Source organism: Procambarus clarkii, chromosome 29 (genome assembly GCF_040958095.1).
Source record: "Procambarus clarkii isolate CNS0578487 chromosome 29, FALCON_Pclarkii_2.0, whole genome shotgun sequence".
Lineage (NCBI taxonomy): Eukaryota > Metazoa > Arthropoda > Malacostraca > Decapoda > Cambaridae > Procambarus > Procambarus clarkii.
In genome coordinates this window covers 21510286-21536978 of record NC_091178.1, presented here as the reverse complement: position 1 = coordinate 21536978, position 26693 = coordinate 21510286, and the positions used below count along the sequence as shown (strand labels likewise).

General features: G+C 41.7%; 1 protein-coding gene across 1 annotated transcript in view; it reads left to right on the top strand.

Moving 5' to 3' along the window:
• Window positions 1–26693, top strand: part of LOC123751855 (putative neural-cadherin 2) — a 157245-nt gene that overhangs the window by 99020 nt on the left and 31532 nt on the right. The window contains exons 6-12 of the mRNA XM_069333074.1: window positions 14569–14777; window positions 17739–17899; window positions 19207–19366; window positions 19622–19846; window positions 20710–21065; window positions 21777–22185; window positions 23421–23699. Coding sequence (XP_069189175.1) covers window positions 14569–14777; window positions 17739–17899; window positions 19207–19366; window positions 19622–19846; window positions 20710–21065; window positions 21777–22185; window positions 23421–23699 — 1799 coding nt within the window. The remainder of the gene's footprint in view (window positions 1–14568; window positions 14778–17738; window positions 17900–19206; window positions 19367–19621; window positions 19847–20709; window positions 21066–21776; window positions 22186–23420; window positions 23700–26693) is intronic.

The following is a 26693-nucleotide window of genomic DNA, read 5'->3' as shown; positions in this document are numbered from 1 at the left end:
GAATAAAAGCACTGTACGAGGATCAGGTCATAGGGGTCGAGGTGGTAAACACAATATTGCACCTCAAATCAAGAATGTTAACAATGTACAAGACAACATTTCATTACAACCAGTCTCAGATGACAGTGAATGTGATTATACTTATGGAGTACAAGCAATCACAGAATGGAATGATCTTCCAAACAACCCAGAGACATGTGTATACATTGCTGGTATTTGTCTCAAGGTTCTCATTGACACTGGATCAAACATTGATACCATTGCTGAGTGCCACTATGAAAAATTTAGAAAACAGTTCCCAAAGCTAGAAAAATACAATGGTAAAGCCACTGCCTATGCTTCGAAGTTAGCCTTGCCAGTGATTGGAACTTTAACTGCAGAGATTAAGTCAAAGAATGCAATGCTCATTACTACATTCCATGTTGTTAGGAATGCAAAGGAGTCTTTACTCAGTTACAAGACTTCAACCAAATTGGGGCTACTTCAGCTTTCTAATGCTGTAGCAGTGGAATCTGCAAACAATGTTGATGGTATTGTTGCTGAATTCTCTGATCGATTTAAATCCATAGGTTGTTATACTGATAGCAAAGTACATCTGCATATCAACCCAGATGTAATTCCAGTTGCCCAACCACATCGCCGACAACCATTCCATACTCGCAAGAAAGTCGATGCCGAACTGGATAGGCTGATACAACTAGATATCATTGAACCAGTAACAGGCCCAACACCATGGGTAAGCCCAATTGTCACTCCACCAAAGCCGAAGAATCCAGATGAGATACGCATTTGTGTGGACATGCGTGTTCCCAACAAGGCAATAATGCGTGAACGCCATCCTACACCGACTGTAGATGATATGATCTACCGCTTGAATGGTGCAACTGTATTCAGCAAGTTAGATTTAAACAAGGGCTATCATCAGCTTGAACTTGATGAGGAGAGTCGATTCATCACAACGTTTACGACACATCGAGGTCTGTATAGGTACAAGCGCCTGAGTTTTGGTATTAACAGTGCTGCCGAGGTATTCCAGCACATCATCAGCCAGGTATTGCAAGACATACCTAATGCTGACAACATGTCTGATGACATCATTGTTTATGGCCGTACCCAAGCTGAACACGACAAAGCTCTTCGTGCAACATTGCAACGCTTACGAGAAAAGAATTTGACGTTAAGCCGAGCAAAGTGTGAGTTCAATCAACATAAAATTGAATTCTTTGGACATGTACTTAGTGACAAAGGTCTGTCTCCAGATCCTAAGAAAGTTGCAGATATCAAGAACGCTGCACCTCCTTCAACGTCCACTGAAGTACATAGTTTTCTGGGAATGGCAAACTACTGTTCTCGCTTCATTCCAGATTTTGCTACCATTACGAAGCCTCTACGTGAGCTCCTGAAGAAAAATGCATCATGGTACTGGAGCGATATCGAGCAAAATGCATTTGATGCTGTGAAAGATGCACTAGTAGAGAATGCGACTGCTGCATACTTTGATCCATCAATGGACACTGAGTTAACGGTGGATGCTAGTCCTGTTGGTTTAGGTGCTGTTTTAGCCCAACACAAACCTGGTCAACCAGATTCCCGAGTAGTAATTGCCTACGCCAGCCGTTCTCTCACAGATGTTGAGCAACGATACAGTCAGACAGAGAAGGTAGCTCTTGCTCTTGTATGGGGCTGTGAACACTTCAATGTGTATCTGCTTGGTGCACCCTTCACCACGATAGTCACTGACCACAAACCGTTGGAGACCATCTTCAATAATCCAAAGTCCAAACCACCAGCTCGCATTGAGAGATGGGCTCTTCGTCTGCAACCATACAACTTTACGGTGAAATACAAGCCGGGTGCAGGCAATCCCGCTGATTACATCAGTCGACATCCTGCCAACAGTTTCACCATCACCAAGCATCAGCAAGTTGCCGAGGAATATGTACACTCTGTAACCTGTGATGCAGTCCCTAAGGCTCTTACTCTTGATGAAATCCGTACTGCAACCCTAGAGGACCCAACTCTGCAAGCAACAGTGGATGCATTGACTAAGAAAAAGTTTCCACGCATCCCACCCTCAGGAGTTGACCAAGATGCATTCAAAGCACTTGAACGCATCCAGACAGAATTAAGTGTTACGCAACAACGCGACACTGTGCTGCGAGGTACTCGTATCGTTATTCCAGCTGTTCTCCAGCAACGTGCTCTGAAGCTTGCACATCAAGGACACCAAGGTCTTGTTAGGACCAAACAGCTGCTACGAGAAAAGGTGTGGTTTCCTGGCATTGATCGTCAAGCAAAGGATATGCATGATGCCTGTGTCCCTTGCCAAGCTGTAGTGGATACTTCAAGACCAACACCTCTACAACCTTCACCACTACCTGCTGCACCATGGACGGAAGTATCGATGGACTTCTGCGGACCACTACCAACTGGAGAGTACTTGATGGTAGTCATTGATGATCACTCACGTTATCCAGAAGTAGAAATCATCAATTCCACATCTGCAAAGGCCGTCATCCCGAAACTCGACAAGATCTTTTCAAACTTTGGCATTCCTGAAGTTGTCAAGACGGACAATGGACCGCCATTCAATGGACAAGACTTCGTCAACTTTGCTGAGCATATTGGATTCAAACACCGCCGTGTGATGCCACTACATCCTCAAGCAAATGGAGAAGTTGAGAGATTCATGCAACCTCTCATGAAAGCGGTACGCTGTGCTCATGCCGAAGGACGATCCTGGAAACAAGCTATGTATGCTTTTCTCAGGAACTACCGTGCAACACCGCATGGAACACTGGGCAAGTCACCTGGTGAACTTTTATTTGGACGTCCTATGAGAATCGCACTACCCGTCATGCCAGCCGAGGTAACGGATAAACGTCTCGCTCAGAAGGATGCACTAGCCAAGGGCAAAATGAAAATTGCTCATGATCAACGTGCAAAGGAACAGTTCATAAAGGTTGGTGACACTGTTCTCGTTAAAAAGAAAAAAGAGGGAAAGTTAGATATGCCGTATGATACAAAACCATATAAAGTGATTAGTGTAAAAGGAACTATGGTAACAGCTAGTAATAGAGATCATAGTATAACACGTAATATGGCCTATTTCAAAGTGATTCCAACTAGTGTAGAAAATGATGAAGTGCAAAGTCGTGCAAAAGAAAAAGAAAAAAATAGTTATAACCCGACAAACAATTCATCAAGGGATGTTATTGTATTTGGGGACTCGCGTCCTAAACGTCATGTTAAACGCCCTACACGATTTGATGATTAATTGTGTTCCTATGTAATGAAAAGTATTTACTTATTATGCTAAACTAAATTTAATATTGTTTGAATAATGCAGATATCTCATTCAATATTTTGTAACTTTGTATTACAGTTTCTTTCATGTTTGTTTAACATTGCATATGTATTTTTAACATTGAAATCCTTTGTGGAAAAGATTAAGTTGTTTAAATTCTTTGTGTGCTTAATTAATGTTAAATGTATGCAGTATCTCTTGATATGGTAATAACTTACTTTGTGTCAATAACTTTGCTTTGTGCTACAAGCATGGTAGACATCCTGTATTCATTCTTTTAAAGAAAAGGAGGGATGTCATGTTCACAGAAAATGGTACCATCCGTTTTCTATGTGCGGCGGCTGGGACGCCAGAGAGAGGAAGGTAAACAAGAGCGTACAGGACGCCAGCCAAGCTTGGTAGCTACTAGTCATGTAATCATATTAAGTATTAAAGTCAGTAACCAAGTCATGACTTTACATCAACCCTACAACCAAGACTTCCTCAGTAACACACAAACACCACAGATACAACTGACGATTTACTATAAAACCAGAAAAACGGCCAGCCTACTCATGAGAAACTCTCCAGACACAAAGCAGAACGCTTTAAAAGAGACCAACGTCGTCTATGCCTTCAAATGCCCTCTTGGGGACTGTAAGCTCCAAAAAACCCAGTATATAGGCAAGACAACAACATCTCTTTCTAGGCGTTTAACGATGCATAAGCAACAGGGCTCCATTAAGGAACATATAATCTCTTCCCACAACCAAACCATCGCCAGCGAAATCCTAGTAAACAACACAGAAATCATCGATAAATACAGCGATAGCAGGCGGCTTGATGTCTGCAAGGCACTACACATCAAGAAGTCAACACCAGCAATCAACAGCCATTTAATGCACAACTATATTCTACCCACCTCAAGACTCCGCTCCAATATAGAAGCATCAAGAAATATGGACCAATAGGCTTTCTACAATCACTTCCATTCAATACCCATTGTTTCGTGTTCTCTCTTGTGTTTAGGAAGTTAATACCCTATTAATACCACCTCACCCCATCCACCTCACTCAAATGTAGATATAAACAAATCAAAGATGTGTAAGTTCTATTCAGTTGTTTATGTGTAAACTAAAGTCTTTGAAAATGTAATAAGTTTTACGAAATGCGCTCAAGTGTCGCATCAGACTAGAAATAAAAATGAATTTTGGAGAATTGAATTTTGAATTACCACCAGCAGTGAAAAGAAACGTACGAAAGATCGAGAAAATTCGTGTTAGAATTATTAATCTTACTTTTTCGGTCATATTTAATAATATATGTCTACAGGAAAGACTGCCACCAAAATATACTAATATATATATACATATATATATATATATATATATATATATATATATATATATATATATATATATATATATATATGTATATATATATATATATATATATATATATATATATATATATATATATATATATATATATATATATATATATATATATATATATATATATATGTCGTACCTAATAGCCAGAACGCACTTCTCAGCCTACTATTCAAGGCCCGATTTGCCTAATAAGCCAAGTTTTCATGAATTAATATTTTTTCGTCTACCTAACCTACCTAACCTAACCTAACCTAGCTTTTTTTGGCTACCTAACCTAACCTTACCTATAAATATAGGTTAGGTTAGGTTAGGTAGGGTTGGTTAGGTTCGGTCATATATCTACGTTAATTTTAACTCCAATAAAAAAAAATTGACCTCATACATAGAGAAAAGGGTTGCTTTATCATTTCATAAGAAAAAAATTATAGTAAATATATTAATTCAGGAAAACTTGGCTTATTAGGCAAATCGGGCCTTGAATAGTAGGCTGAAAAGTGAGTTCTGGCTACTAGGTACGACATATATATATATATATATATATATATATATATATATATATATATATATATATATATATATATATATATATATATATATATATGAAAATGAAAACTCACACCCCAGAAGTGACTCGAACCCATACTCCCAGAAGCAACGCAACTGGTAACTACAGGGCGCCTTAATCCGCTTGACCATCACGGCCGTCAAAAGGAAGTGATAGCCGAGGCTATATGAACCACTTCCCCGACGGCAACTCGGATGGTAATCTTGGGCATAGCATTTCACCAAATCACCTCATTCTTTGGGGCACATGTGAGGAACACAAATGCGAACAAGCCTGAATGGTCCCCAGGACTATATGCGAATGAAAACTCACACCCCAGAAGTGACTCGAACCCATACTCCCAGAAGCAACGCAACTGGTAACTACAGGGCGCCTTAATCCGCTTGACCATCACGGCCGTCAAAAGGAAGTGATAGTTCAGGCTTGTTCGCATATATATATATATATATATATATATATATATATATATATATATATATATATAAATATATATATATATATATATATATAGCAGCACCTGCCACCAGCCCCATATATATATATATATATATATATATATATATATATATATATATATATATATATATATATATATATATATATATATATATATATATATATATATATATATGTATATATATACATTCAGTTGCATATGTCCTGGGGACCATTCAGGCTTGTTCGCATATGTATATATATATATATATATATATATATGTATATATATATATATATATATATATATATATATATATATATATATATATATATATATATATATATTATACTCAAATTCTATGTCAGTTGGAATATAACCTATCACAGGCAAGTAGGCCTCTGACGTCATGCCAGACAGAGGAGCATCAGCCATGCTCCCAGCAGCCTCAGTTCTCCTCACAGCCTCAGAGTAGGTTGACCTCGGCTGGCCAGTTATATACCTTGTCGTCTCGGTCAATAAATATACAGAAGCGACTACTGTGTCTACATTCAACCCGAACAAGGCAAACGAATACTGGTGGCAGCGGTGAGATCCAGAATTTTTTTTCTGGAAACGAAAACTTCAAGTACCCAGCATAGCTTTGTGTTTCACAGTACAACTGCCATCAGCCGCCTCCATAAGCCGCCATCCTGCCACCCATGCATCAAATATTGTGCCAGACCGGGGTCCTGCCATCAACCACTACTCCAGTCCAACGTCTCAGCAGTAAGGGTCAATAATTTCCTGTTTGAATGTTAATTAATCAGTGAGGAGGAAGGAAGCTTCCGCGCCAGCCATTTTTGAATCTCGCGCCACCACGTGGGAACCTGCACCCACCACCACCACCGCCACCCAAGCTGACAGTATCTAAGCTTTGTGAGTGTTCAAGCTACTGAAATCGTCGTCAGCCATCGTCGCAAGTATCAACTGATTATTGTGGGTGTTGTACAGTTATTCAAGAGGAATTGGTGAAAAAAAAGACTACAATTGTTTGACTAAGTGTCGCCACCCTGCCTCCCTCCCAAGCTCACACACCTCACCACAGCCTCCAGCTACACCACTCTGCTGTGAACTCCTGTCTCTCTATCGTGCTTTCCCCTCCGCCATCGTCGCAATATCGTCGTCGTCAGAATTTATCTTCGCGCTTCCAACATCAACAGAGTGTGGGGTCCAAGGAGTTTCGCGCCACCGCCGCTAGGAGTGCTGCCATCACACCAGTTTGTAAACAAGTCCTCACATGGGCCTCTTCACACGTCTCGTCAACGTTTTTCGTTTTGGCCATTGTTATATTGCAAATCCTGCAGCCCTGAGTTAAGTAATTATGAGCTAAGATATCGTGTACTATGATTTAATGAGGTTTAACGTAAATATATCCAAAATATCTTATGAATTAACCTTTCAGTGACTTGTTAAATATTGGAGCCGGTTTAGTACTCCAGGCCCACAGTTTCTCTGAGTCCTTTCAATATTCCCTGCATTGATTCCGTTATTCATTAATTGTTACTAGTGTCATTAGTGAATTCAAAGGTGAGAGAAGTAAGAAATAATTGTTTCTAGCAGTTTATTTTGCATAATAGAAATTTGGTTTTTGAGATTTCCATAGACAATAGAACATAGAACATAGAACATTGTTGTGTTGAATATTTTTAATTAAATTTTGCAATTACATTTTCCAGTTTTTATATTCTAAATTGCTGTGCTTAGCCTGATTAAATTTATTTGCATGCTTCTAATCCCAGCCATATTCATACCAGATTGCTAATTTAATTCACAATTTTGCTAGTTCTTAATTATTTGTGCTAATTTTAATAACAATTTTGCTTGTTCTTAATTATTTGTTGCCTAGCCCAATTTAATAATTTTATTTGTGCCATTTTTTCTTACTTTAGGCAAGTTGATATTTTTTTGTGTGTTTATTTTTGTGTATACTATTTCTGATGCCAGGTGCACCTAATTATAATCTGCGTTCAAATATTCCTTCCACGGCTGTGACAATGCCTACCACTGTTGAAACCCCCTCAGACTCAATGGGAACAGTTGCTCGTCCCAATGGCCAGAGATCAGCTCAGGAAATGGCTATTCCTCTTTTTGCTGGTGAATCCCGCTTATTAGAGTCATGGTTTAGTAAGGTTGAAGGGAAAACAGTTGCACGTTTTTCTAAGCCTACTGATGCCGAATACTTAGCAATTGCACGGTCAGCTGTGGACACAACCAAAGGTGATGCACGTTTTGTTGTTGATGAGAAAGCCATTGTTAGCCTCCAGTCTTGGCCCGAATTTAAGGATTTCTTTTGCCGTCGCTTTATTAATAAAGGAGACCTCGACCCGTATAGGTTAGTTAAGAAAATTGCAAATGTCACCATGCAGCCTGGTGAATCTTTTAATGCGTTTACTAGCCGTCTCGATCAGTATCTGTATGCCTTAGTTTCTGCTATGAATAATTCCACTTGGTTAGATAAAGACAATAATCTGTCCCCTGAGGCTATGGCCAAGATGATAGCATTTGGGACTTTAATGCATTTTGCCCCAGAGCTAAACCAATCATTGAGCAACAAAATTTTGGTGTTAAACATGAAATTGGTGAAGTGTTTGAGGCCATTAACAATGCCGCCGATAAATTAGCTCCCCGAAGTGCTCAACTGTTGCCACCCTCTGATACTGTAAATGTAGTAACAAGCTCTCAGCATCCTCCCACAAACTCTTGGTCGCAGAAGCGTATCCATGCTCGTAGCCCCCAGTCAAATTCGCCGCCTCATAAATTGCCGAAACGCCATAGTCCACAACCATCCACTCCCTCATGTTGGCATTGTGGTAAGAGTAACCACCTCGCAAGGGACTGTTGGTCCGCCCCTAGATCATCACCTCCTAGACAATTCTCTCGGTCCCCTCGTCAATCTAATCATTCTAGGCTCCCATATTGCATGTACCATAAACAAGTTGGTCACCACACTGCGGATTGTAGAGCTAGGCAAAGGACATCTCCACCTTGTAACTCCCACTGTCAGTCTTGGCGAGGCGCACAGTGTCCAAGACATTATCAGAACCCACGTAATTACAACTCCCAGCCCAGTTATAATGCAACTTCAAATTATAATACTCGATCACAGAATGCTGGAGCTCAGAATGTTCACTCCATGTCGTCGGGAAACCCCCAAGGCCATCCGCTAACCAATTCAAGCTAGCCAATCCTAGTGCCCTCCCTGTGTATTCAGTAGCTACCCAAAATAGATTTGGACACTTGACAGAGGAGGACACTGACACTAGACCAGTTGTAGATGTTGACGGATCCACAGTAAATTTGACAAACAAGACGCAGATATCCCAGACAACATAAGTTAAAAGTAGTAACTTGTCCAGTCTCAAGTGATGATCCCCTTGTCTCAGCCATTGTACATGGTAGAGTTTTAAAAGTTTTCCTTGACTCAGGTGCAAAAAATAATATTGTCAAGCCCTCAGCTCTTAGAGACATTGAAAGTAAGCACCCTACTACTTTAAAACAGTCACACATACCTTTTCTAAGTGGTATTTCAGGAAATAAAGTAAAAGTGCAGGGTGAAATTTACCTCCCACTCAAGTTCAATGATGTCACATTTTCTATAACATGTTTAGTTGTTGACATTATTAATTTTCCTGGAGACTTTCTCTTAGGTCTGTACACCATGATTGATGAAAATATTGCACTGTTTCCCCATCGTTGGAACATAAGTATCAAAGACCATGTCATACCCTTGTGTAGCATGTATCGACAGGGCCATGAGTTCAACCTTCAATCAGATTACGTTAATTTTTGTTGACACCCGCCTTGCTAGCATAGGTTTGTCAGATCATTGTCGTGGTAGCATACCCGAGAAAACAGGCACTCGATTGAAGCATAGTAGTTGTGCAGTTGTTAAGGAGAGTGAGTATTGGGACTTTCTGGAAGGGGACGCCCTAACGGATTCTCGTTGTCTCGCTCGCCTGGCAGCTTCCATCTCTGAAGTCAGTGGTTCCACGGCTACTGACACTGTGCTACACCCTCATTCTCTCACCAGAATAAGAGTTAAGGTTCAGGGAGTGCCTGAGTTGTCGGATGTGATTGCAGAAAGTGAAACATATAAAATGAATGGTACATTTGTTGAACCCTCCTGGCACACAGTGCAGGATGGTAATGTTACATTATTTATTGCAAACACTAGTAATGCCGACATCCATCTCCAGTCTGGTACCCATGTTGTAGATTTTGCCCATTGTGAGTAGAAGCCTATAGACTTGTAGAGGAAATGTTACAGAGTGATGTAATTGAATCGAGTAATTCGCCATGGAACGCTCCATTGATTCTTGTACCAAAGCGAGATGGGACTTGGAGACCTGTAATCGATTATCACAAGCTTAACAGAGTAACAATACCTGATCGTTTCCCACTTCCAGTTCTAAATGATTTGTTGCAAAGTATTGGTCGAAACAAAGTATTCTCAACGTTATATTTGTTGCAGGGATTCTGGCAAATCCCCCTTGATGAGGAAAGTAAACAATTGACAGCCTTTAGTACTCCCAATGGTCATTTTCATTTCATAAGAATGCCGTTTGGTTTGCGTAGTAGTCCAATAACCTTTTCACGGCTCATGACAAATCTATTTGGTAGATTGATAGGAAGTACGCTTCTAGTTTACCTTGATGATCTCATAATCATGTCGCAAGATGTTCAGACTCATTTCCAGAACCTTGAGAAAGTACTTGCAAAGCTCGCTGAAGCTAATTTATAAATAAAGCTTGCAAAATGTTCATTTTTAAAGCAGAAGATTAATTTCCTAGGTCATACAGTTACACCTTCAGGTATTACATTGAATGAATCAAAAATTATTGCTGCCTGTGATTTTCCAACACCTCGTACCGCAGAAGCCGTAAGACAGTTCACAGGTCTTGTAGGATTTTATCGTTTATTTATTGCTGGATTCTCTATTATAGCCGCTCCGCTTTACAAGTTGCAAAGAAAAGATGAACCCTTTGTTTGGGGAGAGGCCCAGGATCAGTCATTCAAAAAACTCAAAGCAGCCTTGATTTCGTCACCTGTCCTTAGGTACCCAGATTTTTCTAAACCTTTTACGTTGGTTATAGATGCTAGTGACATAGGTCTAGGTGCTGCATTACTTCAAACAGAAGGTCACAGAGATCACGCAATAGCTTATGCTAGCCGTACTTTATCTAAAGAAGAGAAAAATTATAGTACAACAGAACGAGAAGCCTTGGCAGTTGTCTCGGCACTTAAACATTTCAAGGATACAATTTATAATTACCCAGTTCATGTTCTTACAGATCACCAACCATTAATTCCCTTGTTCAAAAATAAGAATCCAGTTGGAAAGTTTGCTAGATATTTGCTCACAATTCAAGAATTCATTCCCACATTTGGACATATTCCAGGGAAGCAAAATGTTGTAGCCAATGCGTTTTCTCGACACGTAGCTGCGATTCAGTTAAATTACCCAGCATTAGATGCTACAGTTGTAGAAACGGAACAAAGACAAGACCCCATGTGGGCACCCGTCATTAAATTTTTGACTAAGCAAGACACTCGCCCGATTCATATACCGCCAGCACCATTGAAAGAACTAGTTATGTTGGACAATTTACTGTGTAGAGTAGTAAAGCTAGGGACAGCCCCGAGGAAATGTTGTCAGTTAGTTGTTCCAGCTGTCTTGGTACCAACTGTATTAAAAATTATCCATGATGCTCCTGCAAGTGCACATCCAGGAAAGGATCGTACACTCCAACAAGGTCGATTGAAGTATTTTTGGCCAAAAATGGCTAAGGAGATTGCTCATTATGTTGACAGATGTTTAACTTATTTACAGCACAAGGGGCATGTTTCAGGACCTAATCCAATTCAGGTGTACCTAGCAACTAAAGCTCCTTGGGAACGAATATCGATGGACTTATTGACAAATTTTGCGGAAACAGAGAGAGGGAACAAACATTTGCTTGTAATGGTCGATAATTTTTCACGGTTTTGCGAACTAGTTCCTATCCCGAACAAAACAGCAGAAACTATAGCCAGCGCATTCCATGACCAAATAATTTGTAGATATAGTATGCCTAAAGTAATCCTTTCAGATAATGGTCCAGAATTCAGTAATAGTATTTTAACTAGCTTGTGTGATTTATATAACATCAAAAAATGTAGCATCATGCCTTATCATCCAGTAAGTAATGGACTAGCCGAACGTACTAACAGGAAAGTGTTAGATGCCTTGAGAGTCACGCTGAATTTTGATAACAACAATTGGGATGATTTTATACCCTTAATTCAGTGTGCTATAAATTCTTCAATTAATGTTTCTACAGGTGACACACCTCACGCTATTCTTTATTGTAAAGATAAGATTCTCCCTAATGAATTGATTAACGTACCTCCTACTCCCTTATATAACGTAGATGATTTTGTTCAAGTGAAGCGTAGACAGATGCAATTAGTATTCAAGAAAATACGAGAACAGCTGTCCAAAGCTACAGCCGAGTTCACCCTAGCAAGGAATGCACGAGCTAAACCCAGTAAAATAACTATTGGATCTGTAGTAATGATACTTAACCAACACAGGTCTGGTCCTATGTATAAGTTAACTAAGAAATTTTTGGGTCCATATAAGGTAATCGAGCTTATTAAAGGTAACAAATACAGACTTAAGAACTTGTTAACAGGAGAGTATATAAATGAACATTTAGACCACATGAAGTTAGCTAAAATGACTGTTGACGAGACTGATGAGGAAGATGACAATGAACATACCCAGACAGATACTCCTACTCGGACACCACCTTCTGTGGTTGACAGACACCTTGATGTTCAGCAACCCCATACTAGCAACTATAATCTTAGATCTAGACCTCTCGTTTCAACCGTACACTAACCACATGTCCATTGGCTAGATGTTAACGAGGATATCTCTCAGGATGATAGTTTGTCACATGAAGTTTCATCTGTTCCGGACCTTCAGTCAGAGCCAGAGTTGTATAGTGCTCTGGATGAGCTAGGTGTAGATATCCACAGAATTTATAATTGAGTGCACTCCGCAGTTATTCTGTTTGTTTTGAAAAAAAAAAGTCATTTGCAGTATTTCTACCACATGTGTCTTATTATTACCATTATATATATATATATATAGTATGATGTTTTCTCAACTTTATTTTGTTATAAATTAGATGCCATTGTTAAGTCTACTACCATTTGTATTTTTAAAGTGATTGTCATAAGAGTTATTATTGTTCTAGCAACCACATTGAGGCCAGTAAATCCTACTGCTATCACGCAGATGTTAGTTTTCTTGTTCCAGGTCTAGTATATAGCTTGTAAATATATTGAACATTAAATATATTGTACATTGGTCTTGTAAATATATTGTATATTTCAGAAAAAAAAGAGAAAAAAAATCATTATCTATCTTGAAATTCATTTGTGGTTGTTAGGTCAGAACTTTGTTCCATTAATGTAATAATTGTTTAATTTTGTATGGTTTTCAAGCACATGCCATTGACACATGTTAATAATTTTGTTTAGGCAATACCTTGAGTTGTATTGTTCATATCTGATCAGTTGACATACACATGTTCTTAATACTCTGGTTTAATCAAAGCATTGTTACCATGATTTTCACCTATTATGATGAATTTTTTTTTGGTGCATATGCCGAGTTGTTAGTATTACGCACACCTGATCTTCTTTCAATGTTTTATTATGCAAATTTCACATGTAAGCCATTATTGAATGCCACCGAGGTCCTTTCAGTATCATTGTAACTATAAAGCTAGCCAGAGCTTGTCGACAAGGGACGTCGACTTGGTAGCGAGTCCGAGCGGTGTTATACTCAAATTTTATGTCAGTTGGAATATAACCAATCACTGGCAAGTAGGCCTCTGACGTCATGCCAGACAGAGGAGCATCAGCCATGCTCCCAGCAGCCTCAGTTCTCCTCACAGACTCAAAGTAGGTGGACCTCGGCTGGCCAGATATATACCTTGTTGTCTCGGTCAATAAATATACAAAAGCGACTACTGTGTCTACATTCAACCCGAACAAGGCAAACGAATATATATATATATATATATATATATATATATATATATATATATATATATATATATATATATATATATATATATATATATATATATATATCTTTTCCGAAGCTTCCGAAGCTTCTCCGCCGAAGCTTTTCTTCTCCGAGGCTATGGGTCCCCACATTGGCACCAGAGGTGGTACCCTCACATATATATATATATATATATATATATATATATATATATATATATATATATATATATATATATATATATATATATATATATATATATATATATAAGTGCTATTGCAGCTGCTAGTGGTAGTTGTGATGGAGGTAGAGATGGTGGTGGACCTGCAGTGGTGCAGGTTACAGGGCTGCAGGTGGTGGTGGTGGTAATAGTAATAGTTGTTAGGGGTGCTGTTGGTAATGGTTGTCGGGTTGCTGGTGGTGGTGGTGGAGGTGATATGTATGGGGCTGGCGGCAGTGACCGGCGACAGCAGCAGTGAAGGCAGCGGTGCTCTCCACACCATCAACGCTGCTCGGCCCGATACTCAAATCTGAAGGACTTACTCTGGACTTTAGTGATTATGGGTTTGTCGTCTGAAACAGTTTGTTGGCATATTGAGGGCGTAATCCGGGCGTGTGTGTGTGTGTGTCTGAGCCTGGATATGGCCATTGAATTATTGTTGTTTATTGTTATTGGCCATTGAATTATTGATACAGTATGCCCCTTTATGTTCTTCTTCAAAGGAATACGAATGGCGTGGGCGTACTAGCCGGTGGTATATTAACCACTGAATTCTCCTGCAGGAGGGGACGAGGGGCGTGGCGTGGGCGTGGTGTGGACGCGGGCGGGGCTAGACAGGGAGGAGCGGCGCTCCCTGCTGTTGCCGCTGGTGGTGGCAGACGCCGGCTGGCCGCCCCTCACCGCCACCGCCACCCTCACCGTCCATGTGGGCGACCTCAACGACAACCCCATGACCCCCGCCGCCAAGACTGTCACTGTCCACACCCTCCAGGTCAGTGTCACCATCCAAGTCACTGCCACCCTACAGGTCAGTCACTGTCCCACCCTCCAGGTCAGTGTCACCCTCCAAGTTACTGCCACCCTTCAGGTCAGTCACTGTCCACACCCTCCAGGTTAGTGCCACCCGCCAGGTCAGTGCCACTTTTTCAGGCTATAGTCACAGTCCACTCCCTCCAGGTCAGGGCCACCCTCCAGGCTATAGTCACTGTCCACACCCTTCAGATCAGTGCCGCCCTGCTGGTCAGTCCCACCCTCCAGGCTATAGTTACTTTCTACACCCTCCAGGTCAGTGCCACCCTCCAGGCTACAGTCACTGTCCACACCCTGCAGAGAATTGTCATCCTACAGGCGGTCCATTACCAATATCCCTGCAAGTCAGTGTCACCCTGCAGACACTGCCCACACCGTCAGGTAAGTCTCTGTTGTCACTTTCCTTCTATCAGTCACTGGGTTGGTACTGAAGGAACTTCAATACCAACTTATTGGACCTCAAACTCACCGTCATCTCCCACCTCCCGATCCCAACCTCTTGGGCAACGGTCTCGCTTCATGCAGGTCGGCGTTCAATCTCCGACCGTCCAAGTGGTTGGGCACCATTCCTTTCCCTCCGACCCATCCCAAATCCTTATCCTGACCCCTTTCAAGTGCTATATAGTCGTAATGGCTTGGCGCCTTCCCCCTGATAATTCCCTCCCCCCTTCCCCCAACCGGTCGTCCAGAGGATAACTGAATCTCAGTCGGACATCAACAACTTGAAATAAGTGTACTGTAATCTCCAACCATTGACGGGGCCTGACAGCTGAGTGGACAGGGCTTCGGTTTCGTAGTTCTGAGGTTCCGGGTACGATCCCAGGCGATAATGGAAACAAATGGGCAGAGTTTTTTTTCACCCTGATGCACCTGTTTACCTAGCAGTAAATAGATACCTGGGAGTTAGACAGCTGCTATGGGCTGTTTCCTGGGGGGGGGGGGGGGGTGTAACAAAAAGGAGGTCTGGTCGAGGACCGGGCCGCGGGGGACGCTAATCCCCGAAATCCTTTCAAGATAACCTCAAGATTACAATTTGTCTACACTCAGTTGGGCCTTTAATGAATGGCCACTGAAACAATGGGGAGGTTACGTACTCTCATTATTATTTTTGTTTGTACAACTCATATTGGCTCTTTAACTGGAATAACATTAGGCGGTGACACCGTGGGTCTCGTCAACACTCCGAAAAATGGTCACTTTAAGGACCCACTGCTTTAGAAGTAACACTGAAAATGTACAAGAGCTATTAGCCTCGCCCAAAATGCGTTTCTGCATTCTTCCAACACTGTGTATACAGTTGCATTAACATAGTTCCTCAAACTTTCACTGACAAACTTTTTTTGTAACTAGGAGTGCTACATTCCCTCCCTGTATTTGTAACCTTTATTTTTGTAATGGCTAGTAATCTCCTGAAAATATTACATCTGAGATAATATTATTAATCTTGGTTACCAATACTGCAATAATATTCTGAACTTTTTTTCAAACTCTTTTATTTCCTCAGTTTTATTTGTAACTCCAACAGTATTTGTAAACTATTTCTTAAGGCATTCATTGAACACGATATTACCTTTGTTCTCAGAAAATAGTTTTTAATATGTTTCTACTGGTGTGAGATGTAAATGAGAAGTTAGATTAAGTACTGGTTGTGATGATAAGTTGATGGTTAGAGAGGAATTGATGCAAGTACGGGAGTGGGCGTTGAACGGCTGTAGAGGGGTGATGGGCCGGTTGGGGAGGGGTTATCTTGAGGTTATCTTGAGATGATTTTGGAGCTTTTGTGTCCCCGCGGCCCGGTCTTCGACCAGACCTCCACCCCCAAGAAGCAGCCCGTGACAGCTGACTAACACCCAGATACCTATTTTACTGCTAGGTAACAGGGGCATTGGGTGAAAGAAACTCTGCCCATTGTTTCTCGCCGGCGCCCGGGATCGAACTCGGCACCACAGGATCACAAGTCCAGTGTGCTGTCCGCTCGGCCGACCGGCTCCGGACCGTGGGGTCAGGGAGTGAATCTCGAGGAGAGTTAGGCTGAGGGCCAAGTGAGGGCTGTATGTGAGTGTGTGTGTATTTACTGTTCCTATTTACTATGTGTGTTTACAGGATCCAGCTCGTGGCTCTGCATCCCGCCCTTCTAACCGTCGGTTGTCGTGTGTAACGTCTCACGACATAATGGTTCCTCATCGGCTACTACATAAATTGTTATCTTACTTATATATATGCATCCCCAGGATGCAGACCGCAGCAGCTGACTAACTCCAAGGTAACTATATACAGATAGGTGAAGAGCACAATTAGGTGAAATACTCTTCCCATTTGTGTTTATTCTTGTTAATAAATGCGTGTGTTCGTGTATATGCGTGTGTGTAGTTACTATGAGCATTTACAGTTTGTGCCGTTAAGATCGAGGTGTCAGCTCTTGGACCCCGCCTTTCTTACTCCAGACTTATTTTTCCTCTATCACACACATTTCTCTCGAATGCACAAATACCCACGATGAAGCCCGAATGAGCTGTCTTATTCTCATGTACCTAATTACCTATAGGGGGGCCCTTTCACCTGAAGCCCCCTGTACCTATTAACAGGGGGGCTTCAGGTGAAAGAAACTTTTCCCGTCTGTTTCTTCCTCTACCGGGAATTGAACCTGAGCCCATGGACTACGATCCCTGAGCGCTGACTGTGTGTGCGTGTGTATGTGTGTGTGTGTGAGAATTCACTACGAAGTGAAATAAAAAATCACAGGAATGCCAGCGCCCCAGAGAAGAGTGTCACACTCACCTTCCTCTCTCTCCCCCAGCCACAGGGGAGGCCGGTGCCCCTGAGAAGAGTGTCACATTCACCTTCCTATCTCTCTCCCAGCCTCAGGGGAGGCCTCTGCCCCTGGGGAGAGTGTCACTCTCACCTTCCTCTCTCTTTCCCCCAGCCACAAGGGAGGCCGGTGCCCCTGGGGAGAGTGTACGTCCAGGACCCCGACGACTGGGACGCCGCCGCCAAGACGTACTCCTGGAGACACCATCTGTCTGGCTTCTTCCTTGACACTGACACCGGCGACCTCACTATGGCCCCCGACACTCCTGACGGCCGGTAGGTGAAGGTTCCCTTCCACCTGGAGGTAGGTAGGTGAAGGTTCCCTTCCAACCTGGAGGTAGGTAGGTGAAGGTTCCCTTCCACCTGGAGGTAGGTAGGTGAAGGTTCCCTTCCCACCTGGAGGTAGGTAGGTGAAGGTTCCCTTCCCACCTGGAGGTAGGAAGGTGAAGGTTCCCTTCCACCTGGAGGTTGGTAGGTGAAGGTTCCCTTCCACCTGGAGGTAGGTAGGTGAAGGTTCCCTTCCCTCCTGGAGGTAGGTAGGTGAAGGTTCCCTTCCACCTGGAGGTAGGTAGGTGAAGGTTCCCTTCCCACCTGGAGGTAGGAATGTGAAGGTTCCCTTCCACCTGGAGGTAGGTAGGTGAAGGTTCCCTTCCACCTGGAGGTAGGTAGGTGAAGGTTCCCTTCCCACCTGGAGGTAGGTAGGTGAAGGTTCCCTTCCACTTGGAGGTAGGTAGGTGAAGGTTCCCTTCCCACCTGGAGGTAGGAAGGTGAAGGTTCCCTTCCCACCTGGAGGTAGGTAGGTGACGGTTCCCTTCCCACCTGGAGGTAGGAAGGTGAAGGTTCCCTTCCCACCTGGAGGTAGGTAGGTGACGGTTCCCTTCCACCTGGAGGTAGGTAGGTGAAGGTTCCCTTCTCACCTGGAGGTAGGAAGGTGAAGGTTCCCTTCTCACCTGGAGGTAGGAAGGTGAAGGTTCCCTTCCCACCTGGAGGTAGGTAGGTGACGGTTCCCTTCCACCTGGAGGTAGGTAGGTGAAGGTTCCCTTCTCACCTGTAGGTAGGAAAGTGAAGGTTCCCTTCCCACCTGGAGGTAGGTAGGTGAAGGTTCCCTTCTCACCTGGAGGTAGGAAGGTGAAGGTTCCCTTCCCACCTGGAGGAAGGTAGGTGAAGGTTCCCTTCCACCTGGAGACGGGCAGGTGAAGGTTCCCTTCCCACCTGGAGGTAGGAAGGTGAAGGAAGGAAGGTGAAGGCTGGCAGTTATTTGTATTTTAAGTACATGGACGGAGCCTTTAGTGCGGTGAGATTCGACCACGGGTAAAAAGAAAATACTATCCAAGACGAATTTGAACCTAACGAGTTGTGTGTCAAATGTAAATGATCCTTATTCGCAAACTGGGAGTTTTACTGCTGTATTAACGAATATTTGGACGTTACTCATGAGGACGTGTTGGACTTGTGCTTCATTTGTTGGTCTAGACTATCAGTTAAACATTCTTAATCTTCATTAAACATTGAGTCAAGGATAGCAATGAAACTGTCTCATCTTTATTTATTGTTTTCAAGGGAACACGTATCATGTCCATCAGGTACGAGCTAAGCTTCAGGGTCAACGACGTCAGCCAAGGTCAATTTGGGGTCAGGGCCAACGTCACAGTCGAGGTGAAGTTCCTAAACCACCATGACGTCACACACGCCACCCCGCTTACCTTGGCGGTGAACCCCTACCAGCTGGTCATGGCCAGAGAGGTACGTTTAAGAGAATATGGTTCAGACACAGAAACAGACAAACGAAAACAGACAGGCAGACAAAGAGAAACAGAAGGAGATATAGACAGACGAAGACATGTATACCGGAGTGACAGACGAACAAGATTCGTATGGTGCTACATAGCCTTCCAGGCTTGGTGCCTTCTTTGATAATTACTTACTTACTTACGAACAAGATCCACAAAAAGATCGATACTAAGCACATCCAACATATAACCGCGTCTTGTAACACAGGGTGAGGCATCAATACTCAGCCAGCTGGAGACGACGGTAGAGGCGTGGGCGGGCAGTAGGAGCATGGGCGTGCGGGCGGGCAGTGGCAGCATGGGCGCGCGGGCAGTGTCAGTGGAGGCCCTGGGCGGGCACCACACCATGCCCGCCACAGAGGCGTCACGGGTGTGGCTGGTAGCTCCGGGTGTGCCCAATCTCGAACACATCCTCATGTATAGGAAAAATGAGGTGAGTTCGCTCAGCCAGTAAGTCGTTATTAACAGCAGTAACATCATTTGTTTCGTAAATAATGAACCATATTAGAGGCCGGTAGTTGTAGTTGTGATGACAATAACCGGAGTAGTGGTAGCAGTAGTTCCTTCCACTAGCAAGAAGTGAGTGCGGGCGTTTTTTTAGTACTAATCGTGGCAGTAGTTGTAGTAATAGTAGCTGTGAATGAGATTGTATGACTATTGCTGGGTAGTATGTGAAGAACAAGTGTTGACAAACAAATAATAGCAGGAGCTGAGTAAATAATATCAGTAGTCATGATAATATTAGCGAAAGTTCTGGGAATAGTAGTAACAGAAGTTGTGATAATTGTAGCATTAGTCATGGTAATAGTTGGAATAGTTGTGGAAATGGTGGCAGTACTTATGATAACTTTAGCAATAGTCGTGACAGCAGCAGTCGCGGCAACAGAAGTAAAACCATAAGTATAATTCCAAGCGGAAGTTGAACACTTCATTAACCTAAACATCAAAGTCAAAACATTTAATATGCTTCATTTTTTATATCCTCATTTTATTAATATATATATTTTGAAATATCTTATGTTTGTGCGATATAGCTCATTCCTCTTGTCGCAGTGAGACAAGTGAACCATTAAAGCTAGATTTGCATGCATAGTACTTGGCTTAATATTTTTTATGTTTGTAATTGAGTCTGACATACGAGAAGTAACTTTCCCTCATATGCTCTCTCAACATTTTACAGTTCAAAGTTATGCATGTACGTCTGTGGGGCGGTTGATAGAATTCCTCTGAAGTTTCCAGGTTACTACATGCGTGTCGTGGGCTGATTATTCATTGGATGAAATATTTTCTTCACAGCTGAGCGCCATTTTAGGAGTCAGTGTGCAAGAGGTCGGCGTCGGGACATGCCAGGAGGTCGTTCGTACAGTCGCTTTGGAGAACACGTACGAGAGCGAGAGCGAGGTCGACTACGAGGACCTGCGTGTCGCAGCCACCCAGGAGGCCGACGGGTGCGTAGACGGGTGCTGGGTGCGCGCTGCCCTTACTGACGGCTTCAGCATCATAGACGCCAACATCTCGGCGCTAGTGGGACCCAAGATGCAGGTCCGCACCACCTGTGGTTGTGGACACACCACACCTGCTACCCACGACACCTGCACCCCCTACACCTGTCTGAATGGTGGCAGGTGCATTCCAGCATCCTCAGGTACTAGGTGAGTTGCCAGTAACTGCCCACAACACATCCATGGGCACTAGGTGAGTTAGTGGCACATGTTTCCTCTGAACTTTGTACAAGAGTGCAACATGTTTAAAAATATGCATATAATGGGGAAAGGCAATTATATGAGAAATTATAAAACAGCAGCAATTCCAACGTTGTCGCCACACATGTGCGTAAGTCGTATAGTGTGTTAACACCAGCCATATATATATATATATATATATATATATATATATATATATATATATATATATATATATATATATATATATATATATATATATATATATATATACATATATATATAGTAACACTTATGTAATTATTGTTATATTAAATAAAATATTTTATTTATTCATGTTTGTTTATTGAGACAACCCAACACACAAATTACTGCACATGAGCTTGACAAGGTCAGTTTTAACTGCCAGCTGCTCAGGCTACACTGGTTGAAGGCCCTTAAACATTCATAACTTGGCCGAGACTCCCAATAACACGGATTTGTGTCCTAGTTTGGTGAAGTTTGGCCAACAAAAACTTAAAGAGTCAATTGGTAGGATTACACAGAGGTCCGGGTTAACTGAGTCCGGATTAGCGAGCTCCTAAGTCTGGTGTTGTACTAGAATTTCACAATTAGGAATATTTATCTGCAGAACATTGTGAGGTTATTTCCTGGGTTCTGTTTGGACGATACGTTCCTCAGATGCATCTGTCCTCACGGCACCTGGGGTTCTCGCTGTAAAGTGATCGTTAGGCACTTCGAGGACGACGATGGAGGGTCAAACTTGGGAAGTAGTGAAGATGAGGTCGTTACAGTGGGCGGGTGGGCGTGGGTGCCGCCAATCCCGCCTTGTGCTGAAGTCCACTTGAGTCTGGAGATACTGACCAGATCCATGGCAGCCACGCTGCTGTACTCAGGACCGGACCAGGGGGCACCAACCCCAGGGACCGAAGAGGACACCGCTAGGGACCTGTTGCTGCTGGAGCTGCGTCAGGGCCGTCCGTCTCTCCTGCTGGACCTGGGAGGCGGCCCTGTTACCCTCGACCTCAACGCCTCCTACTCCCTGGCAGACAACACCTGGCACAGGATCGACCTTATATGGAAAGACGAGGTGAGGAGTGAGGATGTAGAGCAGAGACTTTGGACTATAGGTATTGGTTTTGAAATCCAAATGATTGTTGTGACTAATATCGTTGCGACTTCCATTGTAGTGGTAAATATTATCATTATTTCATATCATTCATTCATTATCATAACTAATCTCATGTTGTTAATCGCCTGACCACAATTACTGCCTGTTATAGTCGATTAAACTATAATAAATGTCATTTAACACTTCACTGTGAACCGTACCTAATTTTCTTTGACACTTGCTGTAGGTACTGTCATCACCATAGAAGATAAATCCCTTTTCAAAACTGTGGTTGAAATTCGGCCTTCGTCAGGCCCATGTAATATATTTAATCTACATTCAAAAGAAAGGGCCACCGAATGAATATATTTTTATATTTGATAAAAGGTCGTTTTTCGATATACAGTTTAACATTTACGAATGCATACTTCGATTACATTGCAGCTTGGACAGCCAATACATGGGCAACCCAGCATTTTTTGCAATGTATAATATTATGGCAGGTAATTGGATCAGGGCATCAACGTGCCGATGCAAATAATGGTAAAAATAGGTGATACCCAGATTCAAATGTGTGGGACAGTCCACTAATGAATAATGAAAGGTACTAGATATTTTTTGGAGATAGAGTGAGTTTTACTCTTCGTGGTTCAGGAGAGAATGATCGTTATATATTTTTTCAAGCTTCTATGATAGGTATTCAATGTTTAAACTGGTATGATATATATAATTCAGGGTAGTATGCAATATTAAAAATTTTCAGGTGAGAATGTCATCTCTCACAATACTTATAAGAGTATGAAAGTTAATTTTTGTTCAGCAGAGAGATAGTCATCTATTGTTCAACAAAGTACGATTATAATTCAGTGTTCGGGAGACAGCTACTCGTCAGGTGACAATTACTAATAGTTCAAAAGTGTGTAAAATACTCACCCAACACCATTTACATCAAAACATTAATCGCGGGTTATTCTCCTTTCCCAATTTGTGCTCTCCCACCTCCTCATCCTCCCCATTCACGCTTCCTTCTCTTCTCTTAATTCTTTTTCTTCACCCACTCTTATCTTCCGATCCCTCATCCAATTTTCCTTCTCTCATTAACCTGTGTACTACTCTTCTTCCCTTACTCATCCCTTCTTCTCCTTCTCCATCCTCTTTCATTTCTCCATCTCCTTCCTCTCTCCTCGCTCGTTCTCTCCCACTCTCACTCTCAGTTGGTGGAAATGATTGTGGACTTGTGCACTGGCAACGGACCAGACGACGTACCACCGCCGCCACCCTCCACCCTCGCCCACAACCACTCCAAGACGAACACCCATCCCGACGCCCACACTTGTAGAGGGGCGGCCAGACTGCCTCGAGCCGCCCGCGTCCTCAACACAAGTGGACCGCTACAAGTGGGTGGACTGTCACACCCTCTACCAGCAAACACTTTACAAGGGAGTTTCCCACCTTTCTATGGCTGTCTCCGGAACCTCAGAGTCAACGGCCAGGTGAGAGGCGCTGCAGTACCAGTAATTATATATATATATATATATATATATATATATATATATATATATATATATATATATATATATATATATATATATATATATATATATATATATATATATATATATATATATATATATATATATATATATATATGTCGTACCTAGTAGCCAGAACGCACTTCTCTGCCTAATATGCAAGGCCCGATTTGCCTAACAAGCCAAGTTTTCATGAATTAATTGTTTTTCGACTACCTAACCTACCTAACCTAACCTAACCTAACTTTTTCAGTTACCTAACCTAACCTAACCTAACCTATAAAGATTGGTTAGGTTAGGTTAGGTAGGGTTGGTTAGGTTCGGTCATATATCTACGTTAATTTTAACTCCAATAGAAAAAATTGACCTCAAACATAATGAAATGAGTAGCTTTATCATTTCATAAGAAAAAAATTAGAGAAAATATATTAATTCAGGAAAACTTGGCTTATTAGGCAAATCGGGCCTTGCATAGTAGGCCGAGAAGTGCGTTCTGGCTACTAGGTACGACATATATATATATATATGTCGTACCTAATAGCCAGAACGCACTTCTCAGCCTACTATTCAAGGCCCGATTTGCCTAATAAGCCAAGTTTTCATGAATTAATGTTTTTTCGTCTACCTAACCTACCTAACCTAACCTAACCTAGCTTTTTTTGGCTACCTAACCTAACCTTACCTATAAATATAGGTTAGGTTAGGTTAGGTAGGGTTGGTTAGGTTCGGTCATATATCTACGTTAATTTTAACTCCAATAAAAAAAAATTGACCTCATACATAGAGAAAAGGGTTGCTTTATCATTTCATAAGAAAAAAATTATAGTAAATATATTAATTCAGGAAAACTTGGCTTATTAGGCAAATCGGGCCTTGAATAGTAGGCTGAAAAGTGAGTTCTGGCTACTAGGTACGACATATATATATATATATATATATATATATATATATATATATATATATATATATATATATATATATACATATATATATATATATATATATATATATATATATTTATATATATACATATATATATATATATATATATATATATATATATATATATATATATATATATATATATATATATATATATATATATATATATATGCACTAACTTGCCTAAAACACACAAGTGAAGTTTTACAACACTTTCCCATTAGGAGACTTGAACCCTAGCCAGCACAGAAGCCTCACAGCAACTGGCATAGCAGGTACGCCTTTAACCCACTGCACCAAACTCAGACCCTTAAAAGAGATGGTAATTTTGCGGTATTTAAACCCCCCAAAGATCACCACCTCCCAAGGGCAACTAGAGCTAGTGAGAGGTCACTCACATTCTTTCATAAAGTCCCTGTTAATATGGGAGAACACTGTGTCTCTGCTTTATGCACTAACTTGCCTAAAACACGCAAGTGAAGTTTTACAAATAAATAAAAAAATCTAACAGATAGAACTCCCAAAAACTTTGTTTTAATATATTCATATTATATAAAATGTTGTTGATAATAATTTCGTTTTTATAATTTGATATATTTTAAGAGGTTACTTCTTGTAATAAAAACTTGCTTTTCGATTTAATTTATTTCGGCTCGTTATTTATTCATCTTTACTTCAATTTTTTTTAAATATTACCTTTTTATGTTTGTTTTGCTCATCTCGGCTTCCATTTTCCATTTACGTCCCTTCGTTCTCTTCCTTACATGGTAATTGATGGTGTCTCGAATGTGGTGATTATGATTACTCTGTGATTTGTCTAGTGTTGTGATGTTCAGTTTTTTAGTCTGTCCTTTTTTGTATAACCTTTTCATTTCTTGAAGACTTCTAGTGGAGTAACAAACTTTATTCTTTTTTGTGTGTGTTAATGTATGAGATCTGTATACTGTCGCTGCTATGTGTGTTCATTACCTAAGTGTAGTTACAGGATGAGAGCTACGCTCGTGGTGTCCGATCTTCAAAGTACTGTCATATAACGCTTTGAAACTTCTGACGGTTTTGGCCTCTGCAACTTTCACACTTAACTTATTCCAACCGTCTACCTCTCTGTTTGCAAAATATAACTTTCTAATATTTTTGGCCCCTTTGTTTCCTTAGCTTTAATCTGTCACCTCTTGTTCTTGAAGTTGCTGGTTTCAGGAATTCCTCTTTGTCAATTTGGTGTGTGTGTGAATGAAAGTTCAATTGCATTCATATATTTAGCACTAGATGGAGTATCGGGGAATGACAGAGTCTCTCCCTCCTCGCCAAATCTTCAGCATCTTCCGTCTGTCCCTTTCTTCCCCATCCTTCCTTTGCCTCCTCCCATTCTCCCTCTCTACTCTCCTTTACCCATTCCCTTCTTCTTTTTCCTTGTCTTTCATATCTTCCCTTAATGCCTCCCGGCTCTCTTACCCAAAGCCTCCCTCATCTCATATTTACCCTATCTTCCCCCCTAACCACTTATCTCCCTCTTTACTCTCTTCTTCCTTATCTTTCTTATCCCTGTCAACTGTCTCCTACCTATTCCCCCTTTCTTCCTTTTCCCATTTTACCCCTTCCCCACCTCATGTCTCTCTCTCTCTCTCTGGGAACATGGAATAAATTCACCCAGTACAAAATATAAGCACATCGTTTTGTTTATTTTGATACAACCTTGTCACAACGTTGTGGTTATGTTGGAGAACTATGTAGAAACCCAAAACCCCTATTTGACTCCATACGAGTCACTGGGAGTTGCAGGGAATCGATCATATTAAAGGGGGATCTTGGGGCCAACCTCTACCACCCCATGATAGTCGTGCACCTACCATCAATGAGTATTCAGAAGAGATGGCTGAGGTTAGCACCAGACATCTGCCGTGGAACATCACACACACATTCTCTTTTAGAGATATATTATATCAAATGATTTTAAGGAAGGAGGGAGTTGGGCTGGAGCCTGGCCGTGGGGGTGGAGAACTCTCGTCTACAAAC